A 20,244-nucleotide genomic window follows, 5' to 3' on the forward strand; every position below is an offset into this window, starting at 1 on the left:
TATGCATCAAGGAATTTTATTATTTGCATAACTTCCCAGAAAACCCAGGCCACAACTTACATAAGGGATGAGGGCTTTTGAGGAATGCACTATGGCAGTATGATGTTTGCAGGAAAATATGTAAAGCACCCTTTTGGTCCATCTAATCAGCCATGAACTACTTGCATTGCAAAGAGGAGCACAAACCTAGTTGTTGACATTATTAGGTTTAAAATAAAAGTATGTATTAAAAAAAGAAATGATTTAAACTTTTTATTTGCATGTTGATTAGGGGGGGGGGGGGAAGGATGAACAAGGTAAGGCAACATATAAGATGACTGAACTTTAATCGTAATCAATGGCTGTTCCTGCTCAGTAAATGTCATAAGCAGAATGTTATGTCAGATGAATCTGCAAAGTATTTTTGTAGTATGTTTGCTCCTAGGTTATGTTTTCAAATTCAAATCTCAGTATGCAATTAGATATAGATTCAAGCCAAAATTGACACGTTATAATACAGGTGTAATATGGAAGGTGTGCTAGGGTGCCATTCAAAATGAACAATACAAGGCACCAACTGGCGTAACACATTTAAATGCAGCATAAAAACATGATTCTGCCCTTCAAGCATCAACTCTCTAAAAAATTTCAAATGTAAAGTTAAAGTATTTTAGGAAAATATTTTACCAACCTGTGCAAACTGCCTGAATGGCACAAATTGCACAATGTCTCTTATCGCCATCTCTCCAGTGGGGGACCGGAGACCACCGTTGTCACCATCCAGAAACTCCATAGCACTAAAGTCAGCTCCTCCTACGCCAATAATGATAATGGACATTGGAAGCTTGGCAGCATTAACGATGGCATGTCGTGTCTGATCGAGATCCGTTATTACCCCATCAGTGATAATCAGAAGGACAAAATATTGCTATAATACATAACAAGATCAACTGTGAACAACTTCTGTTTACAATGTTTACTGTTTACAATAGATTTATTATTTCTTATTTACACAAATATTAATAAAAAAAGAGAAGGAAGAAAACAAGACAAAACACTATAAACTTGCTTGAGCATGGAGCTTTCATTTCCAGAATATATCTGCAGCTGCTAATCATATCTGGTATTGTGACACAACCAAAAATGGTTTCCTGTATTTAATGGTTTGAGTTTAGGCTATTTAATGGTCTGAGTTTTTTGTATCTCTCTAGAAGACTATTGGTGACATTACTGAGGGTCCTGGGACTATAACACCTGCTGTGACTATTATAAGGGGTCCCCACTTTCCAGAATATATTTTTCATTTTTTTTATTATTATTATTATAAAAAGTGCAAAAACAGGTTCTGGAATACACAAAATTGGGCGGCTCCAATCAAAACAGGACCAGAGTTGTCGGTATAGAACAGAGTTGCCGGCACACTTGCCTTTTTAAAAATCAAAGATGTAAAAGCTTGGGGCTGATTCAAGCCCACTAGGCTTAATGAGAAAACAACATTTGGGCAGACTGACCCTTCAAATATTGCTTATGTTACATTTGATTTTATTTACTTATCAGACTTTGCTACAACACCAACCCCACCCATCAGGGAGTGCCTCTGGGCCATTTGCCACCACAGGCCACTTGTGACCTACTTGCTGCTGCCAATCTTCCTCTCTCCAGTTCAATAGGACTGGCCCCGACAAGCACCACTCAATGGTAAGGGCCCTCTGCACAACGTAACACCCCCAATTCTTATTCTGCTGACTCACAATGATGATTTACCCATACCAGATTAATATTTTTTTTGGCATTGGTGCCACCCTCTTTTCATGCCACCTGGGACAGAAGCTTCACTTTGGCTCACCTAAAGGTCAGTCCAGCCTTGCCTTCCATTTACAGATTGGTACACATTTGGCAGTGAACCGACACAATTTTTACAAAAACAAAGAAAACTAAAAATAAACATAACACAGCATATCACTGCTGTACCTGTAATTCATCGACCAGCATTTATCACACAAGCATCACTTACAGAGGCATTCTTTTGTTGAGCTGCAGATGCAGCAAATGCAGCAACGTGGTTAATAATTGGAGAAAAGTTGGTGGGGCCATACAGTTTAACTTGAGGAAGACATCTGCGATAAGCATCCACTATCCCCTCAATTCCTACAAGAATAAAAGAGAAAAAACAGACATCTGTTATATAAGCAATATGGAATAAAGGTATTCTTTAGGAGAAATCTATGAATTTTCTCTCCAAACAGTAGCTTTGGTTCAAGTAGTTGTGTATCATAGGAACAGAACAGACTCAAATAGTATAGATTAAGAAAGCTACATTGATTGTAAATATCCATTGAGTATTGTACCTTTATTATTTAGTTAGCTCTCCTCTTTTAGTTGCTCACAGATCATATAAATAATTTTCAAAACACATACTAATATGGAAAGTGAGCTAACCCTTTTTTTAAGTTTTGAATAAAACAAATAAGGGATTTGCATGCTTCTATTAATTAATTGCATCCTCAATGGAATACCATTTCATCACTTCATGTTTGGTTATTGGGATGTGCTGGGACACATGTTTCCGTGTACTGCCTACAAGAAAGATTATTGGTCTCCGTCCGCAGCTCTTGTATGTACTGTATATCCAACACAAATACAAACCGATATAGCAGATATAAAAAAGTTTTTATAATAATATTTTGCACTATCTATAGTATGGGTTATTTCGGCAATTTGTGTACCATTAAATGAAGATCATATAGTGACAAATATTGTAAGTCTGCTTTACTATTCCAACAGCGGGTAACCGGTGTTATGATTGGGCTGTTCACTCTAGTGGTTACATTTTTAGTTGTTGCTGGTATGTGCTGTGTAATATGGTCATGATATATAGGAATCCTATATGATTGATAAATTTTGAATATTCCTGACTTTAGTCACCACTTCATCTAATCCTAAGTATTGTGTATTAAAGGTGATTGCAGTTATGAATGAAAAGTTCGGTGTTATCTTGAATTGAAGGTATAACCTGTATTATATCATTGGAGGTTCTTGGAAGAACTAAAATGCTAATAGGATAATGCATTATGTGTAATAGAGAAAGTATGTTATCAGGATGGCTTGTATGGGATTGTTTTTCTTATGAAAAAGTTACATTGGATATAATGTTTGCCAAGCCAAAAAATAATTAAATATCAAAGGAGAAGAAGAAAAGAGAAAGATAGTCTTTTAAGGCATATGTGAAAAATATATTTGTATTTATTATATATAGAGTCTAGGTTGTCCTATTTCCAACATAGCACTTCTAGTCTTTATATGAGAATGCAACATAACAGAATGTGTTAACAGAGCAAATATATATAGGTCTCCCTCCTCCTTGAAACTGGGTGCAGGCATCCTGTCCTTCACTTCACCACTAACCACCAACGATAAAGAATTTTCCTAGAGAGGGGAGCGATACCTACTTTACCCTACTACAACATCTGTTGTCTACACTCTAGGGGCACATTATCTACAAGTGAAGGACTAACCCTCCATTCAACTATGATTAAATACCAGGATGTACATACATTATCCAGTATCTAAACTACATGTTACTTGATTAAAGTACCTTATCACTTACTCTAATTCTATATTCTCCTAATATTCCTGGGATTTATAAACCCATATATATCAAGCACCAGCACGAAACATCTTAAGGATCCTGGGTTCCAAGGGATCCAGGGGTACTCCAATGTGGATATTTCCTTGATACTCTTTACCTTTGTTTTTAGGCATCAAAAAATTATTGTCATTTACTGTCAATGCATCTACTACTATGATCTCAATAATCCCCTGAAGAGGCCAATCTGGCGAAACGCATCAGGACATGAGATAAGCTCAATACTTTGAGAGACATATATATATTTGCACTGGGAACACTTTCTGTTATGTTGCATTCTTAAATAGACTAGAAGTGCTATGTTGGAAATAGGACGACGGGACTTTATATATAATAAATACAAATATATTTTTCACATATGCCTTAAAAGCCTATCTCTCCCTTTACTTCTTCTCCTTTGAGGATAATGCATTATTTTTTATATATATGTGGAAAAAGACTTTTGCTTTTAAATGGTTGATTAAAAAAAATTTTTAAATGTATGGCACATTCTTAGCCTAAAAATCCCATCTTGTTGTCTTTTGACTGTTTGATGTAAATAGGGATATGGCTCAGCTAAAAACTTTTAGGTAGATGTCCTTACCGGGACAGTAAGGGTTTGATGGGTTGAAGTTAATTGGGAATTCATGTGACACCTGAAACATGAGAAAAAACATGATTATTTTATTAAGAATTGCAGGAATGATATTCTATTATGCATTATTATATTATAAGCTCTTAAACAAGGCCAACAGTGGTGGACATCTGACTTAAATAACCTAACTAATAGCATAAAGAAACACAATCTTTAACAGAATGGGAGAGATAGAGAACACATTATTATATTATTTCTCATGTAAAGGGAATTAGGGATGTCTGATAATATTACACCAGAACCTTAGCATACCAATAGATCAATCCTTTGCAGCAATTGCTTCAAATAATGAAACTAAAAAGTCACACCTTGTAATGTACTACCATGTGCAACTCTTTTTGAAAAGGGACCTGTAGTGTGGAAGATGTATCTAAAAAAGGCAACAGGAGGACAAAGGACTAGTCATAGTAATGCCCGTAAGCTCCATTCAGCAAATATTTCCACATAACAAACATATATACTGTTTTCTACAATATGTCTCTGTGTAGATGTGGCCTTTTTAGTAAAGCAGCAGAATTTTGCTTGTGTCATTCCTGATCGAATAATGAATGACTGGTGATATGGGGAACATTTGCCAAGCAATAGGTGTGGTGGAAGGAATGAATGAAGCAGTGGCAGGGAGATCCTCGCAGTTCAGCATTTTCCCCAGCAAGGAGAACTTTGAGAAGCACAGCAATGGCCATCAAACCTTACTCCAAATCTCATGAAAATAATAGTCAGGGATATAGAGCTACTATAGATGTCCAGCTCTATAAGCATACCTAAATCTGCATAGACATGAAAACTTTGCATGTGTACAGCGGTCCCCTTTTAGCAACTTGTACTCTGTCACGGAACATGTCACGGTAATGCTTAGACTAACACTTCTGGAACATCTATATTTTTGAGTGAAAAGAAAATGCACATTACCTGTCCTGTTGGTGGGATCTGGGCTCCAAAACCAAAAGCTGGGAACATCTTGTCTCTGCAAACAGTGTAATAAAAACAAACAATGTATGATAAACAATATACAAATTTAGGGACACTTACTTAGAATAAAATAAAATACATAAAATAAAAAAGTATATAGTATATAAAAGTATATAGTATACAATATATAAAACGTCCTATAACACGGTAATTATGAAATATTATATAAAGACAAATCGATCCAGACCGCTCAGAGCACATTTATAGAGAATATAGAAAGAACTAGAATGTGAAGTTCATAAAACATTAGCATTTATTTTTACCCTGTTACTGGAAGGTCCAAACCCCTGCTCTCCAGTCTCCTTCACTAGGTCTGATTTATTAAAGCTCTCTAAGGCTGGAGAGGATACACTTTCATCAGTAAAGTTAGGTGATCCAGGAAACCTGGAATAGATCTGGTCCAGGATTTCAAAACATTTGCTAACAAATAGCAAATGATTTAGGAAATCCATTCCAAGTTTTCTGGGTCACCCAGCTTCACCAATAAAATAGTGCATCTCCAGCTTGGGAAGCTTTAATAAATCAGAAATAAAGAATGTTACACAAAGCAGCTTTATGGCATGAATGCAAACTAGGAGAAGTAAAATCTGTTTTAAACTGGAATATACAGGAGGAACCACTTTTATTATTTATCATCCTTTGTTAACAAAGCTCAACAATAGTACATGGAATTGTAGGGACACATATTACAAACACAAACCAAAACAAAAGGACCTGAACCCTGGAAAACAAGAAAGACCTTGTTAAAAAAAACTAAAAATCTTTTTTTAACTAATTCATGACTGCTAGTACAAATACCTTTCAGCATCGGACTATTGATTTGCCTTACAGCTTTCTCTTGTCTTAGCTAAACATTAAATGCCACATTTGCAACAAAATGCAAAAAAAAACCTTTGGCACCTGAAACTGTCAATAAGTGACATTTTTAAAATCTTTAAAGGTCATCAGTTAGCTGACAACAGTGAATAATGGTTGTAGAATAATTGCTTTCAGGTTTTGTTAACTTTCTAAGTTATTAAAAAAAGTAAACCCCAGCCCGATATAAACCAAAACCACATTCAGTTATTTATACGAAAAATAGAGACCCCCACCCCACCAATGATATGAGCGATGTAGTAGCCAACCCCGTAATAAGTCAAAATATGAAAAAAGTAGAATAGAAACAGGTTTTTTTGGCAACAAATTAAACTATTTTTCAAATAAGTACAATGTGGGTGACACACATTTCATTAAATCAGTATAAGAAAAGCAAACATGGTAAAATCACAATTAGACTATGAAGGCATCCCTCAGTTTTATCTTGGTAGGGATATGCCTTGCTTCATAAATAGAAAATTGTCTGACTAAAGCTGCGTACACACTTCCAATTTTTATCTTTCAAAATGAACGACGAACGAACGACGAACGATCGATTGGGCAAAAATCGTTCGTAAAAAAGTAACCAACGACGCCGACGAACGAGGAAAGTCGTTGGAAATGAACGACCGGACCGGCGGATCGGATTGGACGACGATCGTTGACCATCGTTCGTGTGTACGATCGTTCATTGATCGTCCATGGTCTGAGCATGCGTGATGAACGAACGTTCCTGTGGTGCACGTAACTTCCTGTATCGTTCGAACGATCGTGTCGTTATCTGTATGTACAAAATCGGTGCTATACGATCGTTCGCAGATATCGTGCAGGATCGTTCGTCGTTCGTTTACCAACGATAATAATTGGAAGTGTGTACGTAGCTTAAGTGTTGCAACAAAAAGTACACAAAGCTCAAAAATCTCAAACTCAATGCGTTTCGCCAGAAGGCTTCACCAGGGGATGTGCAAGGGGAGTCTGAGCGTTCAATTGTGAAGATGACACATATGTACACAAAGGTGGCGTTTTCTGCTGTTGCGGGGGGGGGGGGGGGGGTTGACACAGTGTTGCTGCAAAATCTGGATGCCAGACCAAGTGGCCCAAATGAGTTGCATCAAGGTGGTCCCAGTAATATTCACTAGCAGGTATGATACCTTAAACAATTGCAGCTGTAAAGGCTGAAAAGCGACATGTAAACCGCATGTGCAGCCAGAAAATCGCTAGTACGTTGTACTTATTTGAAAAATACAGTTTAATTTGTTGCCAAATAAAAAACTTTTTCTTTTCTACTTTTTTCATTTTTTTTTTACAATTAGGGTAACCCACTACAACCAGTGTATGTGGCCAACTTTTCATGATATTAGCTGTCCATAATGCCCTGGACAGCAGCACTAGGAGCCAATCAGGCTCAGCTGCAAAGGGCAAACATTAGGCTGGGGGTATGTTACTAAGCCAGTTGTGCTTCCCCTGCAAAACAAATCATTCAGCTGTCAGGAGAGGTAACCAGCTAAAATAGTTCCAATTTATAAATTTAAACTTTGTTTTTTTTAAAGCACAGATTTACTTTCCATTACATACACTGATCCACCAAAACATTTAAACCACTAAAAAGTGAAGACAAAAAAATATCCCATTCCAACGGTAACTACCCAGGAGAGAACCATTAGGCAGTGAAAGAGCTTAGTTTGCATCACATTTACATGTACATTGTACAACTCAAAGCCCAGGGCTATGTTTTTTATATGGTCTACCTTTAACCAGCAGATAGGAGATTTATGAATCGAGCGGGGATCTATAACTTTTCTGTCTCATACTGTGGGCCCGATTTATTAAAGCTCTCCATGACTGGAGAGGATACACTTTCATCAGTGAAGCTGGGTGATCCAGCAAGCCTAGAATGGATCTGGTCCAGGTTTCAAAACATTTTCCATCAAATAGCAAATGACTTTGAAGGAATCCAGTCCAGGTTTGCTGGGTCACCCAGCTTCATTAATGAAAATGTATCCTCGCCAGCCTTGGTGGATATAATAAATCTCCAAGAGAGTAAAGCTGAACTTAAAAACAATTTATTGGACATTCTCCAAACCAAATCGAAGCAAAGTCAATGCATTGTCTTAATAAACAAATTCAGACATGTGTAAAGAGCTTACGTGTCATAATCCTGAATGACCTGACCGACAGACCAGATGGCATGCAAGTACTCATTGACACCATTAGGACTAATGAAGTGCAGAGAGTTAGGAGAGCGAGGATCACCATTAGATCCAGTAAAGTCAATGCCAACCTATGAAGACACATCATAACAAACCATTTATTAAAAAATATTCTGATTCAACAACAAAAAGGTGTCATGTGCATTAGGGCAGATTACAATAATAAGCCTTAAAAACATATTTATTGGTAAATTTGTTTCACCCGGATTTTATTCCCCTGCACCAACCACAAAGATTCAAAGTTCTGTTCTTAAAATATTGGGCCACATGTTCACATGTTCAATCTAGCCTGTCTACCGTGTTGTTCAAAAAAAAGGGAAATAAAATAATCAGGGTATCACTGTATATATAAGTTTATATAAGTTTCCAATCCATGGTCATCACTTAGTTCAATCAAACAGACTTAATAATAATACAGACAGACCCCGATGTATACATGTTATTTTAAAGGCAGACAACAAAAACGCTAATACATCAAAAAATATAAAATGTTTAAAAGACGGAATACTTACAACAAAGTTCATCTGACATCCACCCATGATATAATCTAGGAAAGTATATTCCACTGTAATCTTGAAAAAGAAAGTAATACATAAGTATAAATGACAATTCATAATATTAAAATGATAAAAAAAAGTGTTTGCACAAAGAAATCATTTACAATAAACAGTAAAGACAACTTCTGGCTAACACAAGTCTGCCATGTGCTGGACAGTGCCGTAACTATAATTATTAAGACTTTTTTTTTTATGTGCTTTCACTAAATTAGGTTAACTGGGGTAGTAATATGATATAAAAGTGTAGTCTCTCTACAAAAGAAAACTAGATTTTAGGCACTTTTGTTTCTGATTGCTAATGGCAGTAACCAAAAATTCTATATTCATACAGTATGCCAGTGAAAGTAATTGGAAACTCAAATCTACTGAGGGTATAGAAGGAAAGAAATACAGGAAAGGGTTTTTGGAGTTATGTGAGCTATGTTCAAACTGGTGGTGAAGTTGCAAATGGTTACCGGTTCCTTGCACACAAGTTTTGCAGGTGCTATGTGTAGCGTCTTACCCGAGACAAAACAAAAAATGCATGAGGACAGCAGTGAGCGGTTCAGTACCACTAGCTGCTGTCCACTGTAAAGTTTGCAAATCGTTCTTTCGGAATTAGCGCAATGGTGTGGATGGCTGAGCAACTGGCAAGGTAAAGGCAGTGCTGCAGTGTGAACACTTAAGTGCTTGACAAGGTGTCAGCTGACGGGAGCTATATGGGCTTCCAGAACTTGGAAAGACCGAGTAAGATAGTAGCGCCTGAGATGGAGAATGAACAGGTGAGCGTTATTAAAAAATTGCAATCAAGCAGGTAAGGTTTTTTATATTGCTGAAGGGACATCACCTTTCCCTTCTGCAATAAACCACCTGCATAGTTGCATCTTTTTATTACAAGGTTAATTTCGGCTTTAAATGAAGTTAAGTTCGGCTTCACTTTCCTCTGAAGAAATTTTACTTGTTTACAAAACTACCTACCTGGCAATGTTTCACACTCACAACCCCAGAATTCCTGTAATTTTTCTTCTTCTGTCTCTTCTTTTCATTTATGCAATCAAACTCCACCTGCAATTACAATCACAAGGTTGATTCACTGTTTACACCCAAATTACTTACTTGTAAGCCCATCCAGCTTTTATTACCTCTTTCTAGGTACTGAAATAACTGAAAAAACTAATGACTTCCAGAGCAAACACCCAGAGAGCTGCCAAGACAATTTGTCACTGCTTTTATAGGTCTGTTACTGTAATTGGACACCAGGGGGCATCATTACAGAAAAGAAGAATATGACAGAGCAGTAGAGGGCAACAAGCTGGACACAGGTAGCAAAAAATAAAAACTTGACTATAACACAATTATTATAATAATAAAATGTTTACTATTGTTCATCAATAAAGGAAAAGAAAATATGTTGGTTAGCATTTTTGTAAAAATAAATCTAATATATATATATATACATATATACTACAACAAGAAGGTATTTAATGCATAACTAAGAAGCAATAATACAGACACCCCCCATCACCAAATATATTCCCTGCATTGATGCTTGTGAACCTCACAGCACAACCATGTGACTTGCATTGCAGAAAGCAGTGTGTGCAGATATTGATAACATTTGAACTTCTGGGTCACCTGCATATCATTAATCTGCACTGACTTTTAGTGACAACAGTTCAACATGCCTGAAAAATCTGTGTCAGGAGGACTGCTTGTAGTCACCTCCAGAGGTGCCTGTGACAGGGTAACAACACATTAGAGATACTTGCCACTTAAAGAATTTGCCAGATATTTTATATTTTATCTGACCTATGCCAGATATTTTATTTTGCTTGTGTCTCTGTTTGTAAGATTCCCATTACCTCTCGTCCAGGAAAAAGTAGGGTGATTTCTCCATGGAGGACACAGCAATAAAGAACTGACAGTAGATCTCACCTTTTTCCCCATGGTATACAAAAGTAAAAAATAAAAACAAAGCTAATTCCTAAATCTGATGCTGCATGCCAAGATTCTCTAACACAGTGGCAATATCTCTTAAATTTATTCAATTGTCTTCATTAAAAATGGGTTGAATGAGGTCAATTTAGGGGGCTGAGTCCGGGCTACCCTGTATCAGCATGATATCCCTACTTGCTGCTCAGTATTCATAAACCCTACAAGCAGCATTCTGGCTCTGTACATCTGTGCTTCCCTGTTTTTATAAATGCTGCAGGAAATATCGTACTGATACTTTCTTTGCTGCAACCAACAACAAATGCAATCCAACGCAGGTGGGAGCCAAGCAGACATTTAAAAGATATTTACTTTAATCCTAGAGTTAAATAGTAGCTGGCAATATTTGACTTCTTTGGGACACTTACTGGCATTGAGCGGCTGGCTTCCTTAAGCTTTGACATGGTGGTTTGGAAGATTCCAATGAGATCATGTGATCCATCGCTGTCATAGTCATAACATTCAACCTGAGAAACAAAAGTACCAGTTAGGATACATTAATAACTCAGTCTGACTATTAATATATTAAGCGTGTATTTTGCACGTTTATACCAATCATTCTGTAGAGTACAACAAAGCGGAAAACCTGCAGAATATAGGGCTTTAAACTTCTCGGAGATATCACTTGCTACATGCTTGCCCCCAAGGAAAATACAGCCAGGCAGCTAGCATTTTTAAAAGAAATTCAGCAAAGACAGTTCATGTATTTCTCTTATTACAGGGTTCCTCTGAATGCATTTTCTGCCTATTGGAAGCATTTTAGCATAAAACGCTTTTGGGGTCAAGGAGCAGTATAGATTCTGTAAATAATTTGGTAATGAGGAATATTACTATTTATAAACAGTATTTACATAACCCTACCATACCAAAATAGTTTTTTATTCTCTCTGGGTTTAGCTTTAAAGTGCAAACATGATCAGATAACAATTTGCTGTTTTTGTTAGCAAAATCTTTCAAATATAAAGTAAATCATAATTGGTCTCTACAGAATCATAAGGCCAACATATCAAATACAGCTACAATTCAGTGTAACATCAGACAAGCAGTCATGCATGAGGCACTGAATAGAAGGATTTGTTCCGTGTCATGTCCTGGTCAGTGAAATGTTTGTAGTAGAAGATAGCAGGCACATTAAGATTACCAAACACACTGCAGAAGGTTAAAAGTGCGACCATAAGACAGTTTTTGTATTTCTGTTAGAGGTTGTGACTCAATTTACATACTTTATTTGCCTGTTGTCAGACTTAAATCCTTGTTCCAGGTCAATGCTAAACTACTGCATTGCAATGACAGACAGAGAACTAATACTTTCAGATAGAACCAACAATAGCAGCCTCCATATTTTTTTCCTGATGGAACTAGTTAAATTGTAAGATTATAAGATTATATAAAATAAACTGGGCATTAAGGACCTGAACCATTACTCCATCCAGGGCATTGAAACAGAGCCTACTGCTGTCATACAGGTCTACATACAATGTTTTCTTTATTTTAACAGGCATTAGTAAAATGTTGGTGGTTATATGTTTACAGGCACATATGCACCATTTACATAAACATATTATTAGAAAGTATCAGTTACCCGGATTGGCTTCTCCATATCTCCATTGCAGAGGGAACGTAGTGGTATTTTGAAGGGTTTCCAGACAGGATTCAGATTATTTTTAACCACCTGGAAAAGAATTGTACATCATTATATGTCTGCATTCCCTATAGAGAACATGATTATTAGTTTTCTAAGAAATAAGATTCATTCATGGGTTACAATTTTCTGAAAATTCATTTAACAATATAAAATGAAAATGTTACGTGGGTTTGGCAGAAGGCAGACTTTATCAACCTCTTTAATGTGAGGAACCGGTTATCCCACAATGAAAGGATGATTCCCATTGTTGTATTCATGTCATGAGCACAGCCGTGGGACTTCTAACAATATGGGATCCCCAGGCACTAGGGGGCAAATGAGGACAAGTCTCCCCATTCACCTCTAGTACTCTGTGATTGGCTGAGCAAAAGGGAATCCCTGATGATGCTTGATTTGTCTTCAGGGATTCTCTTGCTCAGCAATTCAGCACTAGAGATCAATGGTAACAATTTTCCATATTCAAGTCTAGCGCTCCGTGATTGGCTGAGCAAAGGGAATCCCTAATGATGCCGTTATCAGGGATTCCCTTTGCTACAAATCAAAAAGTCTACAAATCAATCACAGTGTCACTTTAAAGCCCCTGGAACCCTGAACCCAGGCTGTGTATGGAATCTCAAATTCTAAACAAGAAAAATGGACACCCTTCCTGGCACCGAACCCTGCCTGATGCATCAAACAGCCATAGACGCTACTGCCTACTATAGGTAGGACATGTAAATCTGAAGGGCAGGGGTGTAACTTAGTGCTAGGAGGCGACAGTGCTTTTTCTCAAAGAAACATGCACAGACTTAAATTGCTATCCAGAAGGTGATTTCGTGGCTAAGAACTATTTTCAGGCTCAACAACATAAAAAAAATTCTAAATAAAAAAAAATGTAATGATAATTCAAATTTAGTGGTGTTCATGGGTACAAATGAGCTCTGCAGATGGCCATTCTTGATTAGATCATTTAAAAACAGACAGTGAATGCACCCTTTATCAGACTGGCAGTTTCACCATTTGTTCTAATAAAGAAACTGCCAAGAAGCACAACAGATCCCTTAATAACTTGCAGGTGCAGATATGAACATTTGCAGTGCACACGGGGGGATTCTAACATGATTACACTAAACAGTCATCTGTATAACTTTATATTATTGGTTCTGGTATGGCTTTATTACCTTAAAAATGGCTGGTTGCTGGGTATTCATTTACATTAAAGTTAATTTGTCAGTATTAATAAATAGCTCCTCATTTTAGGTTCTTATTACCTATGCACTTACTTCTGTTCTGTGGACCATCTGCCATCTTCCATCATCTCCCTGCCTGTAGAACTCCAAATAAGGATCCGACTTTCCAAAGAAATCCTGCAACATTTTCAAGCACATCAGTAAATGTTATACATGACATTTCTCACCATTCTCAGAACCCACAAGACAACTGTACATGGACCAATAGCCATGAAAATATACATTTCAATATATAATATATATATTTATATATATAATAACACATTTCATTAGTTAAGATAAGCTGCAAGTATCTGAAATGACACCACTAGAAAAATCAGCATTTTACCTTATTGTCCAATTTTCTTGCTTCCATTTCAAACTGTACTGTTCTGTTATCCTTAATCTCTTCTGCAAATACCTGAAATAATATAAAAAAAGAAACAAATAGTAAAACAACAGTTGCACTATGCAATAGAAATTCTCCCTTTTGAGATCCAAGATATTTATAGGAGAACCTTAAAACTAAATAATGCACTGTGGAAGGAAGGGAAGAGAAAACCACATCTACCACCATACCAAAAACATACAGGGCATTCTATGGGGTTCCAAAGATGTGTGATAAAATAGAGCTTTCTTTTTTTTTTTACTTTTATGTTCTGCATAGGAATGAAATTTGGATTGTTATGTCTTTGATATCAATTTTAACAAGCGCAACTCTCATGTATTTAAATGGTATGCAGCACAGTACAATGCAAAGCTGTAAATGTGGCCTAAAAAATCAAAGGCTGCAATCAATAATAAAACTTATAGTTGCACAAAATGTATTCAACTGATGACTGCATTCATAAGTGCACAGAAAAAGAATGCAGAATAGTATTGGGAAGAGAGATGTGATCTGCTCCTTCAGAAGATGTAACACAACAATGAACTATAAGGAAGGCATGGAAAGCTTATGAGCTCTGTAATACTGATCAAGCCACCAGTCATAAAGAACCTTGTGCATGTTGCAATTTCACTGTGGTTACATTTGATAAAGCTGAAACGTTACTCCTTCTTTACATTTCATACAAAAGGCATAAGGGTTTTTGTCAAATAAATCAGCAAAAACAGAATGATGCAAAAAAGAAAAAACAAAAACAAGATATGATAGAGGACTATACCGTTATTGTTCCTTTGGCTGCTGGTCTGCCATTTTTCATCACAAGTGGTTTGGTAAGTTTCTTGCTAGAGACAATCTTAAAAACAAAAAACAGCAATGAAAATATTATTAAGCAATAAATAGAACCTGCCTAATATCATGCAATGGGTTTCCAATTATTCTTCTGCATTTTCAGCAGGGAAAAATGTGTGACCCTCTATGTTGGATCTCCCAAGTGACTAGAATCAGAATGATCATAGGAATGTCTTCTTTATATGCAGAGGCCGTCCTAAACCCCAGACCATCAGAATTATTTGCAGCTGGCACTATAAGTAGTATACCAAGTGCCACTGCTGGCAGAAATATATCCACAAAAGGTAATTTACTGACAAAGGGTCACTTCTTCAGTACAAATCAATAATTCAGCAGCTTACAGTTGTGTTTGCTTGGATGGCTTAATTTAGCATTCTGATCTGTTTTACACAACTACATTTCTACCCTGCCGAGTAAGATTTTTTATCAGACCTGGCCGAAAGATAAAGCCAATAAAACACAGGTTCTAATACCTCTTCATCCCTTAACCTACCCAATTACTAATCAGTAACTTTTGGTATTGTTCCCTACTTTTTTGGAACTGTGCTGAAACAAAAATTTTTTGCCTATGTCAGGGTATAGTGAGGAGGGGTCATTGAAGCCCCAGATTCACTCTAATGCCTCTTTAATAAATTACACTTCCTATGATAACAGGATTAGTAATAGCAGTGTTAAACCCAGAATTTTTTTTATGCCGGGTGGGAAGAAATTGTAGCCGGGTGGCAGCCCCTGTATTATGACCCAATTCTTCAGTAAGCACCCAAAAACAGCCAGGTAGTGCACTACGCTAAAAGGGGCTGGGGAGACCACTGATAATATTAGCTCTTGGTAGACAAGATTGTGGAAAGAATTGTTTACAGATTCACTTGTCAATTAAAGTTATCTGGAGACAACCATGTCCTTCCACTAGAGCAAGCAGCGACATCACAGTGTTCTCCCCAGCCCTTTTTAGCTGAACTTTTCAGTAACCTCCCGGCTGTTTTTCATGGTTACTGAACAGTTGGTTCACAATACCAGGACTGCCACCCGCCTACAGCTCCTTCCCACCCACCCTAAACAAATTTCTGGGGTAAATATGCATCATCTCACCACTTGTGTACAGAAAAGTAACACAACATGTGACCACCAACATAAAAGTGGTCTTGAATACAAGAAGGCGGTAAAGTAACCCCTCTAAATGTTGTATTACAAATACAAAGTTTTCAGTACCAGAGGTTCTAAGTTACATAAAAGGTGGGAAAGTTAATTCAGAACAAATTTTTTTCTGCCTGTAGGTCAGCTTTATTAATGTAAAATAGTAAACTGCATATAAGCAAATCTTTTCCTGATAAAAGTGTGCAGCTATATATTTAAAACAATACCCAGGTCATTCTTTAGACTGGGGTTCTATTTTATTACTATGGGATGAAGATTCATAGATCTAACTACATAAATAAGTACAATGACAATAGTGTCCCTCTCGGTCTCTTTGCCCACACTGTTCTCTGGAAATGTTTTAGTCTCAGCTTAGACTGGAAAGGGTACTTACTTGTCCCAGGGTGATTTCACATTCTCCCAAGAAATCATCATCTCCTAGATCGTAGGTATTATTGTCAATATCGTAGATGCCAAACTTCACTTTCTGAACGATTTCAAAGTAGTAGTCAATTACAAACTTCTTGGCAAACCTTGGGTTTAAGCAATTTGAAATCCTTTCTGTGCGATCAACCTGAACACAACAAAATGCAGAACATCATTACCTATATATCTGCAATTCAGACATGTTGGCCTACACATTTTATATCACATTTTTTTTAGGTTAACCAACAACTATACAATAAAGAGGGCCATCTAATTAGATATAAACGTAATGCATTCTGCAGGTGGGCCATATCACTATATAGTACAGAAAGGAGATTAAAGTACAAGAAATATAAAGTACAATCAAATGGTAGCAAGAGCAGGAAGATTAAAAATGTCAGGATTTATTTTCTTCACACTTGTTCATTTGTATGCAATCTATGAACTGTAGTCAACTGCTTCCTGACAAAACATAATGATAGATTAAAATCTCAGCATTTTGCAGACAGTATATAGCAATTTCCTGAAAATGGCCATAAAATCAGGCGGTAAATCTAGAAGATTACATGACATGATATGTAGTATAGGAACTATACTCATTAAAACAATTTAATAGATCAGTTAGGGAAGCCCTGCATGTACATCAAAAAAAGAGGTTGCACAGGTTTTGTTGATTCTGCCAGAAATCCCTGGAGCTGATAATTTCTTGTTATAAGCTGACAAGAGTTTTTTTTTGTTTTTGTTTTTTTACGTTCTGAATTTGGGATGGGCACACAAATGCACCACTAAAACAATCAGGTGATGCAGTGCCGCTGTTCATTTGAGTTTTCCCTGAATAGAATGCTCGTGTGTACTGAACAATTGAACAGAATGAGACAAAGAAGTCAGACATTGGGTCTGATTTATTAAAGTTCTTCAAGACTCCAGAAGACAGACTATCATAGGTGAACCTTAGTGATTTAGCACTTTTGCTATTTGTTTACAAAAGTTTGGACCAGATCTATTTCAGGTTTGCTGGATCACCCAGGTTCACCTATAGTAGCCTATGCCCTCCAGTCTTAGAGAGCTTTAAGAAAAATCAGACCCAATGATGTTCACTGAACTTTCTAAATGCCAAATTAGTGTTAAATTCAAGCATACAATCACATGCATGAAAAAATCCTTCTATTTAATTTTCCTTGAACATGACTGGCCATTCAAAGTATACATAGCTTCTCCTAAATTATAAAGCCCAGGCCAGGGAACATTCACTTTATTATGCTCAGGGAACATTCACTTTATTATGCTCAGGGAACATTCACTTTACTAAGGCCAGGTACACATGTGCAAAAATTGTCATTGGAAAACGAACGACTAACGACAGATCAATGATTATGCACGATTATTTTGAACAATTCTGTACATGCTGTAACAATACGATTGTTCAAATATAATCCACCAATAATGTACACATCCTAGATACGATTGTTTGAACGATGCAGGAACGGACATGTAAAGGGGAAAGTGTACTGCAGAACCATCCACGATCACTGAACGACCGTACACAAAATAGATTGCGAACGAGCGTCGCCCAATCAGATCCGCCGGGACAGTCGTTCGTGTCCAACAACAATCCTCGTTCATCGGTCGTAAGTTGTTTGTTTTCAGTGATAATTATTGCATGTGTATACGCAGCCTAAGTAAAGGGAACATTTACTTTATAAGTGAATAGTCTGTAGTTTAGGAAATCAGGTCCTATATGCATTTGTGCACAGATGTATTGTATGTAATCAGAAATCATGGGGCAAAACAAAGATCATTCTAGCACACATATAAAAAATACAAATATAAAACATTTAGTTTAAAGTTTAACTTCAGACAAGTTACAGAACCTTTCACATTTTTTTGCAACATTATTATGTACATAGGTATTTTTCTGCCTTTAATCAGTAGATAAATCATACTGATAAAGATACATACCTCGAACCATTGCTGGCCACTGGTGTTCATAAGCAGAACGCACAAAGGATCAGATTTGGAACTAATATCTTTATCAAGAAGGTTGTCGCAGGAAATGCTCAGCTCCACTTTGGTCACACATTGTGCTGCCATTTGAATTTCTGAAAGAAAAGGAAAAAATGGATTTTCCCATTAAACAGAGTTATCCAGGATAAAAAAAAAGATGACTTGTTCCAATTTGAATTTAACCTATTCTGGAAACAGAAAGCTAGACACTATGTCATTTTATTTCTAAAAAGGAAGAGGATCACATTTGGTACCTCCTTCTTGGCGGAGGATTTGCAATGTGTGTTTAGGATGATTTTTCCAGGCAATTGTCAGCTCAGATTCCAAGCACTGCAAATGGGAGGAGGTCAAATATTCCCCAATATCTAGAGCTACTGAACAAGAGCTTGAAATAGTAAATTTAGCTGCAGGGTTGCACAGGAACGGGAATTATAACCAGAGAGGTCAGCAGAAGTCCAAAATCAACAACACTGGCACTCTTGACAGCACAGGAAAGGAGTCTGCTCAGGTCTTTTGGGAGTCTGCCATTGCGTGGCATTTTTTGGGAGCTTTGCTGGTGCATAGGGGCAGCAGGTGAGTGCGTATAATCCACCAGAAGATTAAATATGCAAGGAAAACACCGGGAGGCTCACATGTTATTAAATGTCTAAACACATTTTAAGCTACAGTGCTTAATCACAAGCCCCAGGTGAGATTGGATTCTTCTTTGCTGGATTTGCTCTGAACCCAGAATCACTTTATGACACAATGAACAATATACAGCAGACATGATGAACATTTACACTAAACAAGGATGATACAAACAACAAGTGGGGTTCTGAGAATGTCTAAAAGTCAGATATAATAGATAGTTGTGTATTTACCAACATACACAATCCTCACCTCCCCCTGGGCTTCAATATTTACATACCATTTAGTATTTAAAGGAAGAGGAATATTTGCTTTTCCTGAAAATCATTTACCATGGAGCATTAGGGAATGCAAAAAAATAATTTGAAGGTCAATATTTAATAAAGTGTGTCAATCTTAGGCTACCTACAATAGGTCCGATATCGAACGAGAGTCTTGCGTGTGTACTGCGCTCATCATCCATCGTTCAAACAACCACCCTGGCGGATCCATGGACGATAGACAATGAACGATCGTAATGCAAGTAAAGGGTAGAGAGCGCACCAGGCTGCTGCTCCTTCCTTCTCCCCCTACCCTCTCTATAGATCAGAACAGTGCTGTAAGTACAATGCTGGTTCATGCATTGCTGGAAAGGATCTTATAGCCTCGGGATCTGCCATTCCCAGGTCATTTTGACATTTGCCCATTTAGGACTATGGTATGACCCGGTCACAGTTCGCAACCTTAGTCGGTGTATATGTTGAGATCTATAGAGGAAGAAAGGGAGGGGAGAACACTGAAGCTTCTGGTACTGGTAATCTGGCAGACTGCAGTGGATAAAGAAATGTCCATGAAGAATGAAGAAGAAATGTATAAAGTTTTTCTACCAACAGATTCTATCTGTTGGCAAATTTTATTTTTTCATGTTTAATGTAGTGCAGCTTGCAGTTTTTAAATGTGGCAGCTACATTTGTTTTCTTTTTTCGGGCTTTTATTTTTAATTTTATTTTCACCTGGAGATTCAACCAGTAGCACATTTCTTGCCTTAATATGACAATGCTCCATACTGTATCAAAAAAGCAGAATCAACACAGGATTATTAGAACTTCTCCTTTTGTCCATAACATAGATGAATAGGGATCTAAAGTCTTCAGAACACTTAC

The 20,244-nt window shown here is 37.0% G+C and overlaps 1 protein-coding gene across 2 annotated transcripts in view; it reads right to left on the reverse strand.

The window, feature by feature from the left end:
- CPNE3 (copine 3) overlaps nucleotides 1-20,244 on the reverse strand; it is a 35,476-nt gene that overhangs the window by 3,221 nt on the left and 12,011 nt on the right. For both annotated transcript variants that reach the window (XM_072410962.1, XM_072410963.1), the window contains exons 2-15: nucleotides 18,428-18,567; nucleotides 16,437-16,616; nucleotides 14,838-14,912; nucleotides 14,024-14,095; nucleotides 13,729-13,812; nucleotides 12,404-12,493; nucleotides 11,190-11,288; nucleotides 9,808-9,894; nucleotides 8,806-8,865; nucleotides 8,231-8,364; nucleotides 5,169-5,223; nucleotides 4,209-4,260; nucleotides 1,994-2,127; nucleotides 671-907 (exon numbers count right to left, since the gene is read on the reverse strand). In XM_072410962.1, coding sequence (XP_072267063.1) covers nucleotides 671-907; nucleotides 1,994-2,127; nucleotides 4,209-4,260; nucleotides 5,169-5,223; nucleotides 8,231-8,364; nucleotides 8,806-8,865; nucleotides 9,808-9,894; nucleotides 11,190-11,288; nucleotides 12,404-12,493; nucleotides 13,729-13,812; nucleotides 14,024-14,095; nucleotides 14,838-14,912; nucleotides 16,437-16,616; nucleotides 18,428-18,559 — 1,491 coding nt within the window. In that variant the 5' untranslated portion in view covers nucleotides 18,560-18,567. The remainder of the gene's footprint in view (nucleotides 1-670; nucleotides 908-1,993; nucleotides 2,128-4,208; nucleotides 4,261-5,168; nucleotides 5,224-8,230; nucleotides 8,365-8,805; nucleotides 8,866-9,807; nucleotides 9,895-11,189; nucleotides 11,289-12,403; nucleotides 12,494-13,728; nucleotides 13,813-14,023; nucleotides 14,096-14,837; nucleotides 14,913-16,436; nucleotides 16,617-18,427; nucleotides 18,568-20,244) is intronic.

Source organism: Pyxicephalus adspersus, chromosome 5 (genome assembly GCF_032062135.1).
Source record: "Pyxicephalus adspersus chromosome 5, UCB_Pads_2.0, whole genome shotgun sequence".
NCBI classification, from domain to species: domain Eukaryota; kingdom Metazoa; phylum Chordata; class Amphibia; order Anura; family Pyxicephalidae; genus Pyxicephalus; species Pyxicephalus adspersus.